The sequence below is a fragment of the Hevea brasiliensis genome, chromosome 9, assembly GCF_030052815.1.
Source record: "Hevea brasiliensis isolate MT/VB/25A 57/8 chromosome 9, ASM3005281v1, whole genome shotgun sequence".
Lineage (NCBI taxonomy): Eukaryota > Viridiplantae > Streptophyta > Magnoliopsida > Malpighiales > Euphorbiaceae > Hevea > Hevea brasiliensis.
Window position 1 is genome coordinate 10442639 of NC_079501.1, and position 20864 is coordinate 10463502.

The 20864-nt window shown below is 34.2% G+C and overlaps 3 protein-coding genes across 3 annotated transcripts; 1 reads left to right on the forward strand and 2 right to left on the reverse strand.

The window, feature by feature from the left end:
- Nucleotides 1-8225: 8225 nt before the first annotated feature.
- LOC110643997 (metalloendoproteinase 2-MMP) lies at nt 8226-9606 on the reverse strand. The gene has a single exon (XM_021796563.2). It carries the CDS (start codon nt 9440-9442, stop codon nt 8345-8347), a length of 1098 nt encoding a protein of 365 aa, XP_021652255.2. The 5' UTR covers nt 9443-9606; the 3' UTR covers nt 8226-8344.
- A 4526-nt stretch (nt 9607-14132) lies between these two features.
- Nucleotides 14133-15771, forward strand: LOC110643978 (non-functional NADPH-dependent codeinone reductase 2). Its single transcript, XM_021796527.2, has 4 exons — nt 14133-14628; nt 14727-14970; nt 15070-15243; nt 15355-15771. Exons 1-4 carry the CDS (start codon nt 14300-14302, stop codon nt 15577-15579), a joined length of 972 nt encoding a protein of 323 aa, XP_021652219.1. The 5' UTR covers nt 14133-14299; the 3' UTR covers nt 15580-15771.
- Nucleotides 15772-16263: 492 nt separating this feature from the next.
- On the reverse strand, nt 16264-20758 carry LOC110643976 (uncharacterized). Its single transcript, XM_021796526.2, has 7 exons — nt 20102-20758; nt 19655-19795; nt 19208-19573; nt 18138-18380; nt 17665-17757; nt 16776-16976; nt 16264-16673 (listed from the first exon to the last, which is right to left on the reverse strand). Exons 1-7 carry the CDS (start codon nt 20441-20443, stop codon nt 16461-16463), a joined length of 1599 nt encoding a protein of 532 aa, XP_021652218.2. The 5' UTR covers nt 20444-20758; the 3' UTR covers nt 16264-16460.
- Nucleotides 20759-20864: the final 106 nt, after the last annotated feature.

Sequence of the window (20864 nt, forward strand, 5' to 3'; positions counted from 1 at the left end):
ACATCTTCCAACAGAGGGATTTAAACTTGAGACAGAGGAGATGGATGGAGCTTCTAGAAGACTATGATTGCACCATCCAGTACCACCCTGGGAAGGCCAATGTAGTAGCAGATGCTTTAAGCAGAAAATCTTCTGGCAGTTTGGCGCACATTTCAGCAGAGAAGAGACCGTTGATTCAGGAAGTACATGAGTTGATGGATCAAGGTTTAATCCTAGATCTTTCAGATGAAGGGGTCTTGTTGGCTCATTTTTCAGTGAGGCCAGACTTGCGAGATAGAGTTAGAGTTTCCTAACGCAGAGACCAACAATTAATGAAGATTAGAGAAAGAGTACAGCAAGGTGAAGGTGGTGAGTTTGGATTTGCCAATGATAGCGCCCTAGTGCAAGGTTCTAGGATATGTGTGCCCAATGTGGACAACCTCAGGAATGAAATCATGCGAGAGGCACACTATACACTGTACAATGTCCACCCAGGTTTCACCAAAATGTACCATGATGTGAAAGATAGTTACTGGTGGAATGGCATGAAGAAAGACATAGCAGACTTTGTGTCCAAGTGCTTGACTTGTCAGAAGGTGAAGTTTGAACACCAGAGACCGTCAGGGAAGTTGCAAGAGCTCCCTATCCCAGAATGAAAGTGGGAAATGATTTCTATGGATTTTGTGACTGGGTTGCCTCGTACCACGCGAGGATATGATTCGATATGGGTAATTATAGACCGCCTAACCAAATCAGCTCACTTCTTGCCTGTGAAGACTACATATTCTGTGGCACAGTACGCCCGGCTCTACATTCGAGAAATAGTCAGATTGCATGGAGTTCCGGCTTCCATAATATCTGACAGAGGGCCCCAGTTCACTTCTCGGTTTTGGAGAAAGTTGCAGGAGGCACTTGGCACCTGATTGAACTTCGATGCGGCTTTCCACCCTCGCATGACGGACAGTCCGAAAAGACAATCCAAACACTGGAAGACATGCTTCGCATGAGTGTTTTGGATTTTGGAGGTCAATGGGATGAGCAGCTAGCTTTGGTGGAGTTTGCCTACAACAACAGTTATCACTCCAGCATAGGGATGCCACCCTATGAGGCACTATATGGAAGAAAGTGTAGGTCTCCTCTGTGTTGGATGAAAATGGGGGAAGCGAAGGTGCATGATGTAGACCTAGTGCAGTACACTTCAGAGATAGTTCCTTTAATCAGAGAACGACTGAAAACAGCTTTCAGTAGGCAGAAGAGTTATGCAAACCCCAGACGGAGGGATGTGGAGTTTGCAGTGGGCGACTATGTATTCCTGAAGGTTTCTTCAATGAAGGGAGTCATGAGATTTGGAAAAAAGGGCAAGTTGGCACCTCGGTATATTGGACCTTTTGAGGTTACTGATAGAGTTGGAGCAGTTGCCTACCGGTTGGAGCTACCACCCAACCTTTCTCACGTTCATCCCGTGTTTCACATCTCCATGCTCAGGAAATACATTCTCGATCCTTCTCATGTACTACAATCGGATGTAATAGAACTAAAGGAGAACTTGACATTTGAGGAGCAACCTGTAGCCGTAGTGCACTACCAAGTGAGACAGCTAAGATCAAAACAGATCCCTATAGTTAAGGTTTTCTGGAGGAGCCAGTCAGTGGAAGAGTGCACCTGGGAGTCAGAATGGGACATGCGTAGCAAGTACCCTTATCTGTTCAATGTGTAATCATGTACTTTATTCTGCCTTGTGTAAAATTCGAGGACGAATTTTTACGTAAGAGGAAGAATGTAACACCCCTGATTTTTTTTATATATTATTATTGGGTTTCGTGTAGGTATCCTCAATTCGCGAAAATTCGACAGTTGTCCGGATCTGTGAATTTTCGGCGAATGAACCACTCTAGGAAAAGTCTCCGAATTGGATCGAGGTTTTGGCTACCCCACCATTGTCATGCATCCCGAGCGCGTTCCCGAAGTCGGAATCGGCAAAGGTAAACCAGAACCTTGCTTTTTCGTAATTTTCTAGTGCTTAAATCCATAAAATATTCGTGGTAGCTTAGAAAATTACGATTCTTTTTGCGATAGCTTATTAATATTTCTAAGGACCGCGGGGCAGAGTTTTATAATTTTTAGAGCTTATTTGAGCCCTTTTGCAGGTTGGGTAGATCCTAGGTATAGGGGAGACTCTGCCGGATTTTCGGCACGACTTAGGATGTATTGGTCTTTTTCTTTGTTTGTATTGAGTCAAATTTATTAAATGATTGTAATAAAATTGTCAGGTGAGCCGGGACAGCCTTCTTCCTCCGCCCAGCCGCCACAGTGATTGTCGTCAAGTCTGTGAGTAAAATATTAATTTTAATTGTAATTTCGATATTATTATATGTTCGGCATGCCCTTGCATCACTTATATGCATATAATTATGTAGTTAAACTCTAGGCACGATTTATATTGCATTGATAACTGTTAAAGTGCCATGAATGTTGTTGCGGTAATTTGGAGCAGTGTGCGTGCGTTGGCGTGCGTGTGATGTGGTGTGGACTATGGATAGGACGGGTAGTCACGGCTTGAGTTCTTCGCTGGGACCCGATCCTTCAAGGGGTAGTCACGGCTTGAGTTCTTCGCTGGGACCCTCGATTTGGTTATTAAGTGGAAGTCCGAGCTGAGTTCTTCACGGCACGAGTTGGATTTAAGAGAGCTGTATAGGGGATCAGCTCCCATATATTATGATTGATGCTACAGGGTGCGTGAGTGCTCCAAATTACCTTTTTGATGCTATGATGTGAATTTATTGTTGATATTGCATTTCATTCCACATGTTGCATTAGTTTTAGATAGTTATAGAGATTATGGTTAAAATTGATATTTTACTCTCTGAGTCGAACGCTCACTCCTGTTCAATATTTTTTCTCAGGCTACAGGAGGATTTTATTGTGGTTAACCAGCTTTTCTCCTTCGCAGGTTGTTTATCAATAGTTTTGTAATTTTATTTACTCCTAGAATTTCCGCATGTGTTTGAAATATTTAAATGATTCGGGTCTGTAATATAAATTGTCATGTGGACCTGTAAAATTATATGCATGTTTGATGGATTGGATGAGGGAGCTGAGCTCCCATTTATTTTTATGCTGATATGAGTATGTGGAGGGTGAGCTGAGCTCCCCAATTGATGATATATTTTGTTTACAGGTCGGGTGAGTCAAAAACTCCCCGTTGAAAGGTCCACTTTATGGCCGGACTCTGTCCGGTTGGTTTCTTGAAATTGGGCCCAAATGGGCCTTAGAGTTGGGTTAATGAACAGTTAGGCTTACTACGGGCCTCGGGGGCTTTAGGCTGGCCCAGGTCCTAGTGCCGGTCCGACCCATAGGTTGGGTCGTGACAATTAAAATTTAATATTATTATAATAATAATTCTATATACACTAAAAATATATTATAATTTTTTAAATAGTAATTCTATAATTATAATCCTATAATTATTATTACTTTTTGAAGTAATAAAAATATTCTTATAAATATTAATAATTTAAATTAAAATTTTCTTTTATAAATTTTATTTTTTAAAAATTATTATATAAAAATTTTGTTATAATTTTTAATTTAAAATTATAAACTTATATATATATATATATATATATATCTTTTTTAAAAAATAAAATAATAAAATTTAAATGAATTACAATCAATGAATTAAATTGTATCTCTTATTACTTTATTTTAATTTTTAAATATTTTCACTAATTTATATTTTTGAAACTTATTATTATATTTTTTATTATATTACATTTAAGTTTATAGTTAAGTTATTATTATATGTTAATAATATAACATATAACTTTCATAAAAATATAATTAAATGAAAAATAATTCTCAAAATGATAAATATGTTTATTTATATAATTAATTAAAATAATATTAAAATTAATATTTTAATTTAAATAATTAAATATAATATTTATAATATTACGATAATATTACATAATATATAAAATTAATAGAAAATTATATAAAAAAATTAAATCACAAATTTTATTTTAAAAAAATTAGTCTTATATATATATATAATTATAATATTTAAGTATTTAGATATATAAAAATAAATTAATTTTTCAATAAAAATAATAATACATTATTATCAAGATAAGTTTTTTTATTTGGGGCGGGGAAACAATCTCCATCTTCATTCCGGGTAACATCAAAGCAAAACAGAGTCGATGAAAATTAGTTGAGTGCGCAATGAATTAAGGGGGTGTTTGGTTTACCTGTTAGGTACAGCTGATAGCTGATGGACACTCAAACAGGTAAATTATAGTGTTTAACAAGTTTTAAAAAATATAGCTCATAGCTGATAGACAACTGATATGATACCCATCAGCTGCAGTTTGTATCAGCTCTATTTTTAGAACTGTTTCTCATCAGTTGATAGCTGATTTGATTTTATTTTTTATTTTGGCCATATTATCTTTTTTTATTTAACTTAAAAATTAATATTATTACTGATTTCATTTTTTATTTTGTAATTTTAATATTTTAATTTTAATATTTTGTAACTTTGTTAAAATATTTTTTATTAATAACATAAAATATAAAATATTTATTTATATCTAAAAACTTAAAATTAATTATAAATTTTTCTATTAACAATAATAATTATTTTATTATTTTATCTATATTTTTAAAATTATTTAATTATCTTAAAAAATAATTATTTTCTTATTTCAATAATAAAATAAATGATATAATATAATATATTAATAATTATATATTTAATTTAATAATAAAATAAATAATATAATGTAATAAATTTATAATTTTATATTTATTTAAAAATTAAATAAATTATATGATATATACTCTCATTAGTCATTTCACATATCAACAGCAACAACTAAATATAATTTTACCAAACACTTAACATAAAACAGCTATCATCAGCTATCAGTTATCAGCTATCAGCTATCAGCTAACAGTAATAGCTACCAACTAACAGCTATCAGTTGTATCTAACAGTTAAACCAAACAGACTCTAAATCGGGTCCAAAACAATTGCCACTCCTAAATGAGTTCACATTGTTTTTAAATATATTCTTTAATCATCCCCAAAGAAAAACAGCACTAGCCCAAACTCCCCATAATTGGGCCATTGGACCTCACCCTTGCCTAACAGATCGCTTCATAAATGCAGATCTCTTAATTTAAGTCTAATTTAAATTTTATTTTATTTTTTATAATTTACTTTAATTAAAATTTTACTACTCTAATAAATAGCTAAATTAAAGCACATTGATTAATTCTTTTATATTAATAAAACAAAATAAAATCTCATTGTTGTTACAAGAAACGAAATTGATTTGATTTGCATAAATTATAATTTAAAAAAATTAATAAAATTACATTCATAATTATATCGTATAATTTCCTGAGAGACGATCTAGAGACTATGTGATAGATTTTAATTGTATTGTCTCCTAAAGACCCATCTTCGATATATGAAGAAAGGGATGGAACAATAAAATACAGACCTGAAATATTACTTTTAGCCTAACTAGATCAGACCACCCAACTTCTGATTAAATTAAATGGCTAAAAGCTTTAAAAATCATTATGAAAGAATATACTCATGTGATCACGTGATATGAGAAAAGATTAAAGAGTAATAAATTATAATAATTTCTTGCCCATAGCATCAAAAGTTGGTTTGTTGAATCTTTGTCTTCTCATAGTCCAGCAAAAAAATAAATCTTGTAGTTTCTTGCAGAGCAAAGGTCCTTCGAATCCCATTTTAATTAGAGTTTATTTTATTTTGGACAAAGAAAAGTCAGAGAGGCATTGGAAAGATGATTATGTGTCTTCTTACTTGTACATCAAGAACCGATCGTTCATTGTGGGGAGGGTACTGGCTATGCAATTATACTTTTGGTGTTTGCTGTTGTTGTTATTAACTTTCAATACGCGGATCTTGCAATCCTGGTGAGTGCTGAAGAGCTTATCTCCTATCATAGCTAGGGACTTAACGGTTCCATTACTGGTAGCTACAATGTTGTCAGTTGAGTCTGGATTCGCAGAAGGGTCTCGGCCCCTTGCTCGTATATATCTCGCTATTTGAAGAGCGACTGTAGAGGAGCTTCTCGGCAGGGCGAGGGAAAATACGTAGGAAGAGTGGCCTCTGAGGGTGGCCACGCATTGGCGGTGTACCGGAGGTTTGTTGAACATTATGGGAGTTATTACCATCGTATCTGGAGAGTTCTTAGTTTTTATCACTAAAAAAAATTTCAATAAATAAAGAAATATATATATAAATAAGTGAGTTTTATAAATTTATAATCAATGTATAATTTTATATTATTTTTTAAATATGATTATATTTGTATACTCATCTAAACAATATTTACTTCATTAATAGATTGATGCTGCAATCTGATTTGTCCTTTTACTTGGAAAATAGAAGAGTCCATCCATTCATAAATTTCTATGAACATATACATATATAATTTAATTCTCATTTTTGTTTTAAAAACTCTATAATTACGTACACAATTCTAGTGAATTCAACTAAAATTTATGAATTTTAAATTAGTTATATAAAAATTAATTTTATGATTTTTAGAAAAAATTAAGAAAATTAAAATTTAACTAAAAATAAGAAATTTCTTAATTTTCAATATAAATTAAAAAATCAACAAATTTAATCTATAATTTTTAATTTAAATTAAAAATTTTAAGTTAATTTAAATATTTTTTTAATAGGCTAAATTATACATTTCAATAAATATAAAGATTAAATTAAACATTTAACAGACGGAAATGTGGAACCGTCTGGCAAATCACATTGGGTTCCACCACCGTGTTTAAGGAACGCAACCAGCCAACCGGTGCACATTTTTTGTGTTACTGAGTGCTTCCAATGTTTCATTTTGGGGGAAAAAATTTGTAGATGTGTTTCAGAATTCTGAATTTCCCTGGTGACCTGAATGACTGAATCTAAATGGGTCGGGGTCCGGGTGCGGATCCAGCATGGGGGAAAATTCTTTCAACTTAAACAAAAAAAAAAAAAAAATTAAACTTTTTTTTAATGAATCATTTTTCACGTGGATAATCAACCTAAATGGAAAACAGTTAATAACCGAAGGCCCAATTCATCAGGTTTAGAAGCAGAAAACTGGGCTTGAGTCCAACCACTAGTCCATAACTTTTGAAAGAAAAAGAGTCGTGGACATTCTACCAAAATCAGCTTTTTTTTTTTTTTTTTTTAATGAAAAAATTGGACTATAATTAAAATTAAAAATCATAATTCTGTCATTATAAAAAAAAAAAAAATTAATATCAATTAAATGAAAACCACATGAACTTTTTTGCTTACCTATTATTATCCTTTTCAAGACCATTTTTAACATTATCCTACAAACATTACAATAATGGACACTCATTTGAAATTTTCCCTTAATAACATGTAACGAATTTAGTGCCAGTATTGTCGCTTTGGCCGTGGCCTCACGATTATCCCTTGGGAGGTTTCGCTCCCAAAAGCGCTGACCAGTTTAAGTGACCCCACATATATGGCCCGATTCCCTTCTCCCATTTCCGATGTGGGACGGGCGGCACTGCGAGCGTTACGTGTCGCCGTCCCCACAGTTACAACCCACCAACTCGTGGCGTCCGCTCACGGTGTCTTGGAGAGTCCCCTCGCACCCACTCGTCTTGGAGGAGTCCGCCCGATACCAATTGTAACGACCCGGCCCGTCGGTATTGTCGCTTTGGCGTGGGCCTCACGGATTGTCCCTTGGGAGGTTTCGCTTCATGACTTTAGGTTACATATATGGCCCATTCCTTCTCCCATTTCCGATGTGGGACACGCGCATGATCGCCGTCCCACCGATCAATTACATAACACTTGAAATTTAATTATTATTATCATTATTTCAAGGTGTGCTCTTCTTAAATATTAATGTTTGAAAATTTCCCAACGTATTAATATTTTTTTAGTTACAATATAAGAGCATTAGTATTACATATTTATTTTTATGCTATGCAAAATTCAACTCTCCATTATTTTGATTGAAACTCAAATCAAACACACTGATATTAAATTAATATGATAAAAAACACTTTAATCAGTTAAATTTTTCAGTTTTCATAAAGTATTAAGGATTATGTCATTTAAGTTTTTTTTTTTCTTTTAAAATAAATGAAGATAAAAATTACATTTAAAGATAATTTAAAATTTTATAGACATAAAAAATTAAAAAAAAAGAAGAGAATTTTAGAAAAATATTATTATTATATAAAAATAATGTAAATCGTAAAAATGGTATATGGTATACTGTGACAGTATCTGCATACAAATAAATCCAACAAATTCAAAATAATAATAAAAAAATTACAAAAGCAGCAAAAGAAATCCAACACACATCAAGAAACTGATAAGGCTCCACCTAGAATGTACATAATCGGCCCCACTGGTCTCCCTCTCCTGAATGGACGAGGTTGACGTCCCGTTATAATTCGGGTTCTTACCGTAAAGCTGCTGTATCCCGTCGATATCGTCTTGCGCCAATTCAACCTTTCTCGTTCGTGAAGGAATGCTAGGGTACATGATCGCCTCTTCAATGGAGGAATGTCCCAACCCTAACAAATGCCCAATTTCGTGCACGGCAACTGACTCTAGATCCACCGCCGATAATATCGGCGAGGTGCTAACATCGCCGGAGTCCACCCAGTTCTCATCGAGGTCCAAATGAAGCCGCCCGCTTGGCGGGGAGAAAGCGTGGGCTAAAGTCCCCAAAACCCCATCAAACGGCTCTCCGTCACCGTGGTCACCACTAAAAAACCCGATCGTGATATCGGCGGTGGTGAAAGAATCGGTCTGCGTGAAAGTCATAGGTATGACTGTCGACCAGCGGTCAAAAGCGCGTGCGAAGACGCTCTTCTCCTCTTCAGTCAATTCGTTACCGGGGAAAAACGAGTAAGTCAGATCTCGTTTGCTGTCTGGCCAGTGTGGATTGCCGGGAAAGAACGTGTAGTGACCGACGGTGTGGAAGAGAGAGGTGCTGTTAAACGCCGTCCACTTGCCGGAGTTCATGGTGGTGGTACCGTTAACTATATCGGCGTTGCCGCATCTTGGCTGTACAAGCTTGTTAAGCGTTTGCTGGTCGAGCTCACCAGTGACGTTAAGATTGAAATTTTGTTGATAGGTTTTGAGAGCAGACTCAAAAGCGTCGTCAAAATCGTCGGTGAAGTTAGAGGGGGAATTAGGAATGTAGCCGAAGTAATGAAAGTATTGCTTGAGCTTGGATAAGCCATCGAAATTTTCGCCGGCGCGGCAGCCAGCAAATTTCTTGAAGGAGTCCCAAGCAGGGGCTGTGGCGTTAGGGACAAAACCCGGTGGAATTGATGAAACGTTGGGGAAGAATCTAGCGGAGATTGGTGGTAACATAAGTAACAGTAAACCTGCAATCGCAAAAAGTTGCAACCTCATGTTGTTATGCTTCCCGTTTGAATTGACAGAGAAATGGAGAATACAGACAAAGGTGAAGAAGAAGAAGAAGAAGAAGAGGAGGAGGATTGGGCTAAATTATGTTTGAAAGTTGGCAGAATATAAAAGGGATGTGAGGCAGCTGTAGGCCGGCGTGGACATTGACACGCAGAATGGAGTTTTGGTATTTTGTAGGTGTTTGTTTCAAAATATATTGTGACCCTTGGCGGTCATATACGGGATGATAAATTAATTATTAATTAATAATTAATTGAGTTTTATAAAATTTAATTTTATTTTTATATTTAAAATATTTGTTTATATTTAATTATTTTTTTTATAATTGATTAACCATTTGTATAATATCTGGTTTGGCCAAGGCAAAATTATTGTATTCAATTGAAGCGCGTTGAAGTTTCCACCTTTTTTAGTGCATCGATGGGGTTTCTATGTTTCTTCTTGGTCGCAGCAAATGAAATTGCGATTATCGAAACGACGTCATAGCCGTTTTGCTGCATTTTCCTGGCCATTTATTTTATATTAAAAAATCCCAATTCATAGAATATTTGGATTTAATGATCACTATTTCTTCCAAAGGAGGTCAAAGTTGGACGGTTCAACTGCTTTTGTGATTGGGTATGTGTTAAAAAAAAAAAAAAGAAAACAAAGAAAGTTGGTGAAATGAAAATAAGAAAAACCATGAAAACGCAGTGAGTGACGACGGGCTGACGGCTTCAACAAAGGAAATATAATCTAGAAAGACAGGTGTATCAAGACACGCAAGCGAAGGGTCAGATTTGCATCAATTTGTTGACATTTGCGGGAGAAATTTTAAGATGAAAACGCAGACAGATTACCTATTGAGTTTTGACTTTTCACATCTCTATGAGTTGGACCTTTCCAATATCATCTTTAATTTATCAGATATTCTTTTTCTCATATCATATAGAGTTTACTTTTTTTTTTTTTTTTGGAGTTCACTCTTTTCAATCTAAAGAATAATTGAAATTTAACAATATTTGTTAATGCTCCTAAATTGTAGCTGGCTAGTTGCACTTTGCAATTATTATTTTTTTATTAATTTTATTATTTAAATAAATTATTCTATCTCTATTATTTTGTAAAACTATTTAAAATATAAATAAATACTAAAATAAAATAATTTATCTCTTCACTGCTTGAAGATATTTTTTTAGTATATCATAGGCAATTAATTTTTGTTCAGAAAAATATATATTTTTCTTAATTTAAGATTTGAATTATTATTTTTTTTTTTTAAAAAAAGGGAATGGATAGATCAGTTTAAATTCCCAATAAATATTTTGCATTATTATGGAAAAATAATTAAATTGGAGGAACAGGAATCCTGCCATGGCATTTTTATTAATTTTATACATGTATACTTTAAAAGCTGAGAACTTGGACATGTGTTTTTTAATTTGTCCACATACATTTTCTTTTACCAAAAATGTAAACAATAATTAATCCAAAGGAATGTTTCTTTAATTATCAAGTGTTAATAATAATAATTATTATAAAGCATGTCAGACGTGGACCAATTATTATAAAAAATTATATAAACAATTTATTTTAATGCATTTAAAAAAAAATTAAATGTAATTAAAATACTATCAACAATAAAATAACTTTTTAAATAGTTATCTATTAATTATTTTTTAATTCATTGAATCTTCTTGACTTCCTCTTTTATTATTATTTTATAAATTTTAACATAAGTATTGATTAATAGTTATTTATTAAATATTTCAATTCATTGAATATTCTTTTTTTTTTATTATTATAACTTCATAAAAAAAATTTTATGCTATAAAAATACATACATACAATTATCTCAGAATTCATTGAATATTCTTCTTTTATTATTATCTCAAATATTCATATATTTATATTTATAGGAAAATGAGGACAACCTTTTAGCCTTAATATATTCATACTCCAATTAAAGTATAGTTCAAGAATTTAAACTAATATTTAATATTAAATTAAATATTGATAATAAAAAATACCCGTAAAGACACGGAGAAAAAATTTTTTTGATTTTATCTTAATTGTATTAATAAACTCAACTCAACTCAATTAAGCTTTTATTTCAAAAATTTAGGGTCGTCTATATCAATTCACTTTCTCCACTCTAAACGATTTTGGATTAAATCCTCATAAATTTATAATACTTTTAGGTCATGTTGTACTACTCTTATCCAATTCAATTTAGGTCTACCCTTTTTTTTCTTTATATTCTCTAACATAATGTGCTCTACTTGTCTAACTGGAGCCTACGCTTCACATGACCAAACTACTTCAATCTCCCTTCTCTCAACTTATCCTCAATTAACACCACTTCTCCCTTTTTTCTAATACTCTCATTACGGACTTTATCTAGTCTAGTATGGTCACTCATCCACCTTAATATTCTCATCTTTGCAACTCTTATCTTAGACGCATACGACTCCTTCAGTGCCCAATACTCACTATCATATAACATAGCCGGTCTTATAGCTGTACAGTAAAATTTTCCTTTCAACTTATTGAAAATCTTGCGATCATATAAAATTCCCGTGGTACGTCTCCACTTCAATCGTCCGGCTTTAATCCTACGACTAACATCCTCCTCACATCCCTCATCTCTATTATTTTATAAAAGTACTTAAAATATAAGTAAATAATTAAATAAAGTAATTTATCTCTTTACTGCTTGAAGATATCTTTTTAGTATATTATAGGCAATTAATTTTTGTTCGGAAAAATAAATATTTTTCTTAATTTAAGAATTGAATTATTATTTTTTGAAGAAAAAAAAAGTTTAAATTCCTAATAAATATTTTGCATTATTATGAAAAAATAATTAAATTGGAGGAACATGAATCCTGCCATGACATTTTTATTAATTTTATACCATATATATGTTAAAAGCAGAGAACTTGGACATGTGTTTTTTAATTTGTCCACATACATTTTCTTTTAACAAAAATGGAAAAAATAATTAATCCAAAGGAATGTTTCTTTAATTATCAAGTGTTAATAATAATAATAATAATTATAAAGAATGTCAGATGGGACCAACTCATAATCCTCAAATATATTCCCCGTAACAGATTAAAAAAAAATAATAATTCTTTCCTTTATTTGTATTCCGTACAATGCATAGATTTTTATTATAAAAAATTATATAAACAAATTATTTAATAAAATTTTTAATAAAAAATAATTATAAATTGATAATTTATAAATCTATCATTTTAATTTTATTTATCTTATTTTTTTAACAAATCAACAAATAATAATTGCTGTTTTAACATTGCTGACATTTCTTGCAGCATCAAATTGATTCTAGAAATTGAAAATGGTAATCTTGACTGCCATAGAAATTAAATATTAGAAACAGTGTAACACGGTTAAGAACTCAGTTTCATTGCACATAGGCCCAGCTCATCGTTGGAAGATAAAGAAAGTAAAGAAATTATGTGCCAGAAGATAAAGAAAAGCCCTATATCATCGTTGGAAGGGGAAATTAAAAGGAAGTAACAGGAATAACCAAAAAAAAAAACCAGGGGAGATGAGAGGGTGACGTATCGCCATTGAGGAAGCAATTTCTGGTAACCAAGAACCATGCATCTTCTGGTGGAGGTAAAGTTTGATAATACTCATTTTGAAGAAGCTGCAATTGATCGATAATGATATGATAATGGGATATATAGATTATAACAGGTAGGAGTTATTATTATTTTCATAGCTGGAATCATGCTCTTAATTGTTTCATAACAGAAGACAACTTTCCTGCTGCACCAGCCAACAAAAAAAATATAATTAAAGAATTTAACTTGTATAAATAAATCAATTCATTAACATACCAAAAAGCCAAAAAGAAAAAATTTGATTAGTTTTTAATTAACTCCCCTCGATCTACACTCATCAACAAATTCTAGTTTTTATTTTTTCACTTTTAGAAGAAAATAAAAACTGTTGCATTGTTAGAATTACGTGCATGCATGACTGAAACAGTAACAGAACGAACCAGAAGTGATCCCTTTATAAAGCAGCAACAACTCTTTAATTTCCATAGAAGTAATAAGAAGCATCAGCAGGAAAAAAAAAAGGTGTATTTTTGAAGGTGCAAATTAAAGAATTAAAGAAAGATTGTAAATGGCTTCATCAGTTGATCAATTGGATTTTAACAAAAGAGAGAATAAAAGTGATGAAAAGGCTAATAAGTATTTGAAGAAAGTGGGTGATGGACTAACAAGAACAAAAGCAGCAGCCTCTTCTGGCGTCAGGAAAGTTAAGGGAGGTATCTTTGTGAGTCTTCTTTGGATCAAGCACAAGTGCCGTAAGACCTCATCCAAGCACTAATCTACAAAACTATTAATATCTCTTCATCCGTATAGGATTAATAATATCTTTTTACTTTTATTTTTTTTAAATTGTAACATTAATTTTAATTTCCATTAATTCAAGTTGATGGGACAACTTTCCATTTCTCAATATAACATAATCAGCTTTTTCCGCTAGCACTCTTAATAAACCCACTGTTTGGTGATTTCTCCGTTTAATTGAATGAATTTTTGTAATAATAAGAAGAATAAACAACGAATGGCACTACTTACATGGCGGAAACCGTTGCCCTTTCAGAAATATTAGTATCATCCACCACTCAACTAATTAACCTACGTTACATCTAAACCACATTTACTAAACAACGCAACAACCACTCATTTAAAAAATCTGTATATGTTCCAATATTGTATCCTATGATGCACAAAAAAGGATCAAACAGCATATTTTGGAAACTTCTTATACTGTAAACTTGTTAAGAAAAGAAAAAGAAAACTTTTCAGATCAGAGATGGATGGCAATTCATTGGTTAACATCCCAGAAGTGCTTCTTGGTTCTAGCGGTCCTAGATTGCCACTACTGGGCATGGGAACAGCAACTTCTCCTCTAGTAGGTTCAGATGAAATTAAAACAGCGATTCTCCAAGCAATCGAGCTTGGTTATAGACACTTCGATACAGCCACATTATATCGAACAGAGGAGCCACTCGGTGAAGCCATTATTGAAGCATTATCTCGTGGCCTAATAAAATCCAGAGAGGAGCTCTTCATCACCTCCAAGCTATGGTGCAGCGATGCTCACAGTAATCTTGTTATTCCTGCCCTTCAGAAGAGTCTCAAGTAACACAAAAATTAATCTTGAAGCCTATAAAACTAAGAAAAGATCAATACCCATTATTGCATATTAATACGTGAACCTTTTTTCTGTTTTTGTGCAGGGCTCTTCAGTTGGAGTACCTTGATCTTTATCTGATCCATTGGCCTGTGAGCTCGAGACCAGGGATCTATGAGTTCCCAATAAAGAAGGAAGATTTTTTACCAATGGACTTTAAAGGTGTATGGGCAGCTATGGAAGAGTGCCATAAACTTGGCCTTACCAAATCCATTGGTGTGAGCAATTTCTCCTGTAAAAAGCTGTCAGACCTTCTTGCCATGGCAGAGGTACCTCCAGCAATTAATCAAGTAAGTTTTTTTCTTGTTCTAGCGACTCCTTGGATTGTTTCTAATCCTGAATTATTTGGTGTTATGGTAATTAAGTGAAAAATGTTGGGACCTTGAAAGGTAGAGATAAACCCACTATGGCAACAAAAGAAGCAAATGGAGTTCTGCAAGGCCAATGGAATTGTTTTGACTGCTTATGCTCCTTTAGGAGGAACCATTTGGGGTAGCAACAGGGTTATGGAGAATGAAGTGCTCAAGGAGATCGCAAATGCTAAAAAAAAGAGTGTTGCTCAGGTGCTTTCTTCACCACATTCATAATTATGTTTTTAGGATTAGTGATAATTGTGATTTATATTGTAATTAAACACGAGAAGTTGAAAGGTTTGGCGTTGTACATAAAAACAGATCTGCCTGAGGTGGGCATATGAACAAGGAGTATGCATATTGGTGAAGAGTTTCCACAGTGAAAGGATGAAAGAAAACCTTGACATATTCAACTGGACATTGAGTGAGGAAGAATTAAAGAAAATCAGTGAGATTCCTCAGAGCAGAGGATCCAGCGGAGTAGACTACATCTCAGATAAAGGCCCTTTCAAGACACTTGAGGAACTATGGGATGGAGAAATCTGACAGATACACGTATACAAGATGCAACTTTTGTTCCTCAACATTCTTATTTCGATCTATAAATTATTAGTTAGATTTAACAGTTCTCTAACTTTAGCCCTCCGATCCATTTTATCATTATAGAGTTAAAATCCTAAATTTGCAAATCAAATCAAATCCTGGAGCCATTAATAATATATATTCCATTGAAGCCTATGAACATATGAAAACTAATGTTCTTAGTGTTATTTTAATCTCTCTTTGCGGCAACTAACATATGTAAAAGTTGTTCTAATAATGAGGTCAAAATTTTCAATCACAAGCGATAAGAACAGAACTAATATGGGGACGTTTACAGAGAGAGAGAGAGAGAGAGAGAGAGAGAACGTGTACAGGAAGGGCAGAGCAGACAGAGAGTATTATTTATTTTTTAAAATTGTTTAATCAATTAAGTAATTTTTTTATTACTAACTTAATGTTGTTTAGTCCAATCCGTTAAAAAACGGTTCAATGTAAAATAAAACAATCGTTCAGAGATTCCTCCAATGCGAAACAGGCACAAAGACAATTGGAAAAAGATGCTCGGGTGGGTTAAATCGTGACATAAACATCCAACTGGTGACCTGGACCTTTGAGGGACAATGATTCCGAGGATGCCTCATAAAAAATAATAATTGAAAAAAAAAAAAAAAGAATAAAGAAGGAAGCTATTCTGTAAGCAATGTCTTTACTGGAAAAACATTTATGTACAGCACTGCATAATCTCCAGTAACGTGGGAAAGAGAATATGTAGCACATATCTTACTAGTTTTTCTAGAAATACATCTTGGCAGCTTAGGAACGGACACATTGTAAACTTGGAGGAAAGACAGTATTTTAGTACTAACAAATAGGTTGATTTCAAATTAACAACGCCCGGGTCTATCATAACTGGGAGGTAAGGATGGGCAGTTTTCATTCATATTGGCATATGGCTCTACGCTGTTATATCCAGGCAATTCCAGCTGATACTCGCCAAGAATTTGGCAGAATGAGAGCAGCCCATCCTTATTCTTGCACCAGGCAGGCAGACGCGTTTGGTTGTTCTCAAAAATTTTAAGCATGTATGCATCCCGAATCTGTCAACAGTTAAGACAACATGTCATCCAACATATAAATTTGTGTTTAAAAGGTTGTGGTAATTTAAATAAGTATGAAAGTGCAAATCATTTATAACTTACAGTAAATTCAGTTACTTGAATAGAGCTAGAAATGGGACCAAATACTCCAGCCTCCTTATACATTGCAAGGATGAAGGCAACACATGTTGTTGATTTCCCATCACTGTATATCCATTCATCTTGTTCTGGTGTAGTTAGCAATTCATCAAAGGCTATGCCACGCCTTCCAACCTCAGCCAGGATTCCATACAGGTCCAAATCCTAAAAGATGAAAGGAAAACCTCAATTGAAGACCATAACAGCAAAACTTCAAATGACAACAGCATTCTAAAGCCTGCATCCATCCAATCATGTTACACTTAAGACATAACTGTCCACAATTCTTAAACATATCTCATGTGTGTATTTAGCCTACAAAGTACTGCAAACAGTAGACACATTGCAATTATGTCCAAAGAAGAAAATGAAAAAACAAAATTGAGTTTTTGGAGACAAATCTATCACCTTTTTCCTGTCCAATACAGCTAGAGCCCAGGGCATCATGAAATGAAAATCAGTAATATAACTCATCCTTTTGACAAGTACAAATTTGAAATAAGCTCATTTCATTCATAGAAAGTTGTAGGCAGCAGAACTATTTTGTTTTGTGGTTTTACTTTTATGAAATTATAGTCTCCAGAATTTAAAAATCATCAAAGTTAAGAGCACAATGACTCCCGCTTAGAAATACATGGAACTGCAGGCAATAGCTATGCTTTGATTATTAGAATGGCTACTTTTCATTGATATCATTTGATTGAAGAATGTCATACATTTTTGGTGGCAAAATCAAACCCTAAATTCTGAAGAAGAGCCTTCTTATCTTTGCATAACACCAGGTTTAATGATTAGCTTAAACAAATACTGACTTCAGGAAAAAAAGAATAAAAAGGTAAATTAAGACAGATACCTCAGTCCCTAGCCGTTTATTTAGAGCTTCATTCCACATATTTGCAGCATAAGTAGGCTGCACCCGAGTCCACATAGACATGACAGAAATGACCTGAAATCATATTTACCCTGTTAAAAAAATAATAAAAGAAGTGGAGAAAATCCAGTCTGAAAAGCTGAATGATGATTTTTTCCCCCTATATTTTTGTGGGGAAAAGAAATTAACAAATTTTGACTAAACAAGAAGGTATCGCACACCATCATCTTCAGTTTTTTCACATGCATTAAGGTTCATTAGCATGCACACACTTAACACATGCTGGATAAGCATGCACAGACATGCACCCATGCATATGAAACGAACAAGCATTCTGAGGCACGCAAGTCCATGTGTGCCAACATTTTAATAGTGCAGCATGTTTGTAGTGTATAACACAACGTCTATGATTTGTATTATATAAGAATTACAAAATTCTTAGTGGAGAGTCATACCAAGTGAGCATCAAGAGGCGGTGGGTAATTGTCAGCTATTGTGTCAATCCAACTAAATATCATGTTGTGATAACCATATGGCTTGCCTGACATGCTCCGAGCATACTCCCATGCTGCAGTGTTGTTGAACCTTGCACGCACATCTGGATGTAAAGGTAGCAAAGCTATTTGTGGATTAGAACTATCCTTTAGAGACAAATCCCACCACTCATCCCATGGGATGACTGCTATAATCTCTTCACCCTGCAAATTCACATGAGAATATGTTGTAAGGAAAACTCTCTTCACAAGGCAACCTGAAAGGAGGACATCCCCTCAGTCTAACATTCTGGTCCTTACCAAATAGTTCAATTTCATTTTTGATGCCTTAAAGCAAATAAAAAAAAGTTATCAAACAATGTTTCTATGCTTATAATCTGTCATTTCTGGGCACAAATGGCACCATATTTCCCTGTTTTCCCCTTGACAACACTGAAGACAAGGAAGAAAACCCTTTTTTTTTTTCTTTTTAGGGGGGGGGGGGGGGGCCGCAGTTTAAAGCAATTCAAGAGAATGACTTCACTCCCCCCATGGCGTATAAGTAGGCAAGATTCTAGTGTGCTGTTTCAGATGAATCAATAAAGAAAACAACATCCTTGACTTCTACTGCTTCTTTTAAGATATCAAACGTTAAATCAATTTGGGGAACCTAGTATGGAAATGAAGCATTCATATGCCATTGCATTTATCCGTTAATAAAAGTTTAGACTTAATGAAAACATTAACAACCACCACAATGAAATAGAGAAGTTAAATCAGGTTTTCCAAACAAATTTCTTTTCTTTTTTTGTTTCAATATGCAAAATATTTCCCACAATTATAAACATAAATATTCTTCTAACCACACAACAAAAGCGGGCATGAGAAGAAACAAAGTAAAACCAGAATCATATGTCATTTACAGAACAAACAAAGGACCATGTGACATCAATATGCCTAAAGCATATGTAAGAGTTTAAGACAATATCCGTGCATGTGTGCACGTATGCACATTCATCTCTGTCTGCAATGTAACATTGATCAAAGCATACCTTTTCATTCTCATGTCCTGATTCACCAACCCAAAGATTCCCCATTTCATCCTTCAAGCAAACTGCTGTATGACCAGCAAATGCACCAGTCACCCATTTCTCCAATGTCTCAAATCCACCCCAACGACCACGAATCTTTGACACAGCCAGAAAATCACCAGAATGAACATCATCAGGATTAATGATTTCACGCCAGGGCTGAGGACGTTTCTCAAATGTGGCACCCATGTGCTTCTTCAGAAAAGCTAAGTTAGCATTCTGACCCCATGCAGTGTTAGAGAACAGAGGCAAGACATCCATTAAAGAATGCAAGGTCCCAAGCATTCCTGATGGCATGAGAAATACAGAAACCCCATGTTGCTTCACCTGCATAATGGTCAATGGCATCCTTATCCATTGAAGTTGTTAAACAAAAAATTCAAACAAAAATATGAAACAAAAGCATACGTATTCCAGCTCTGCGGCCTCTTCCCATGACTTAAACTTCAGAGTATGCTCTCGTGCAGAAAAGTAGTAATCCCACGTAACACGATAAGGTGTTGCAAAAACATACAAATCCATACAGGTCCAGCTGTGCGCTGCAGATGTCTGTAAAAGTGGAGAGAAAAAGAATTGCGAATTCAGCATAGGAAGTGCTATACACCTTACACTAAGAAGATTTCCATTCCCTATACCAATAGAATGCAACTGTTAAATATTTAACCCAACCACTGTGCCATTGGTTTGAAAAATAAAACCAAAGTATATCATTTTCTGCTCTTTTTCTCTGCTGTCGAAACAAGGAGTAACAGAAGTACAATACACAAAAAACATCAAATTAACGCTTAAGATTTCACTAGTTCACATAGCAATTAAAAATTATCAACAAAAGCAGCAAGGCAAGAGAGAGCAGACCTTGAGATAGAGAACGCCGCCTCCCAAGTCAGGTTGGTCACGATCACCTTGGATGAAGTCAAGGCGAGCCTCGTTCTCGTAAAAGCAAGCTCCTTTCCACTGAATAGAGCCATTTTTGGGAGACACCGATCCAACGAAATACGGCAACAAATCAACAGCACCATGAAAATTGTTCAGTACAGGCCATGATATCTGATGTGGCAAGACCGGAAGCACATCATTAACCCTAAAAGGCAACTTCAAAGCTTCCGCATAAATTGAACCAAACCCTAATCCTAGAAAGCATAACAACACAAAAGCCGATAGCAAAAAAGACAATGTCGTTTGAGGTGATTTAGACATGGATTGGGTTGGTTTTCGATTGGTGCAACTCTTTGGAAGGGATAGATTGAGTTGCAGAGGGACAAAACCGCGTCAGAAATGAAGAGGATTTGGGTTTGGGTCCATGTGGATTGGAAAAGGAGAAGTGCCTCAAACCTAAATTGACCCCTTTTTCGGTAGTTGACGATGAGGAGTTCCGTCGCTGACGGGTTTGAGGAAACCACGTGTCGGATTTGCACTTAGACAAGTATGTGTTCTCTCTATGGAAATCGGTATACGCCCAAACGAATCTTAATTATTACCATTGGTGTACGAGTGTCAGTAGGTGCATTTTTTTCCTCACTTTCATGTTTATGTGTAATAAAACATGTATTCTGAGTGTATCGTACTAAAACTTACCTACAATTGCTAATTGCTAGATTCTGTTTATGTTGCTGTGTGT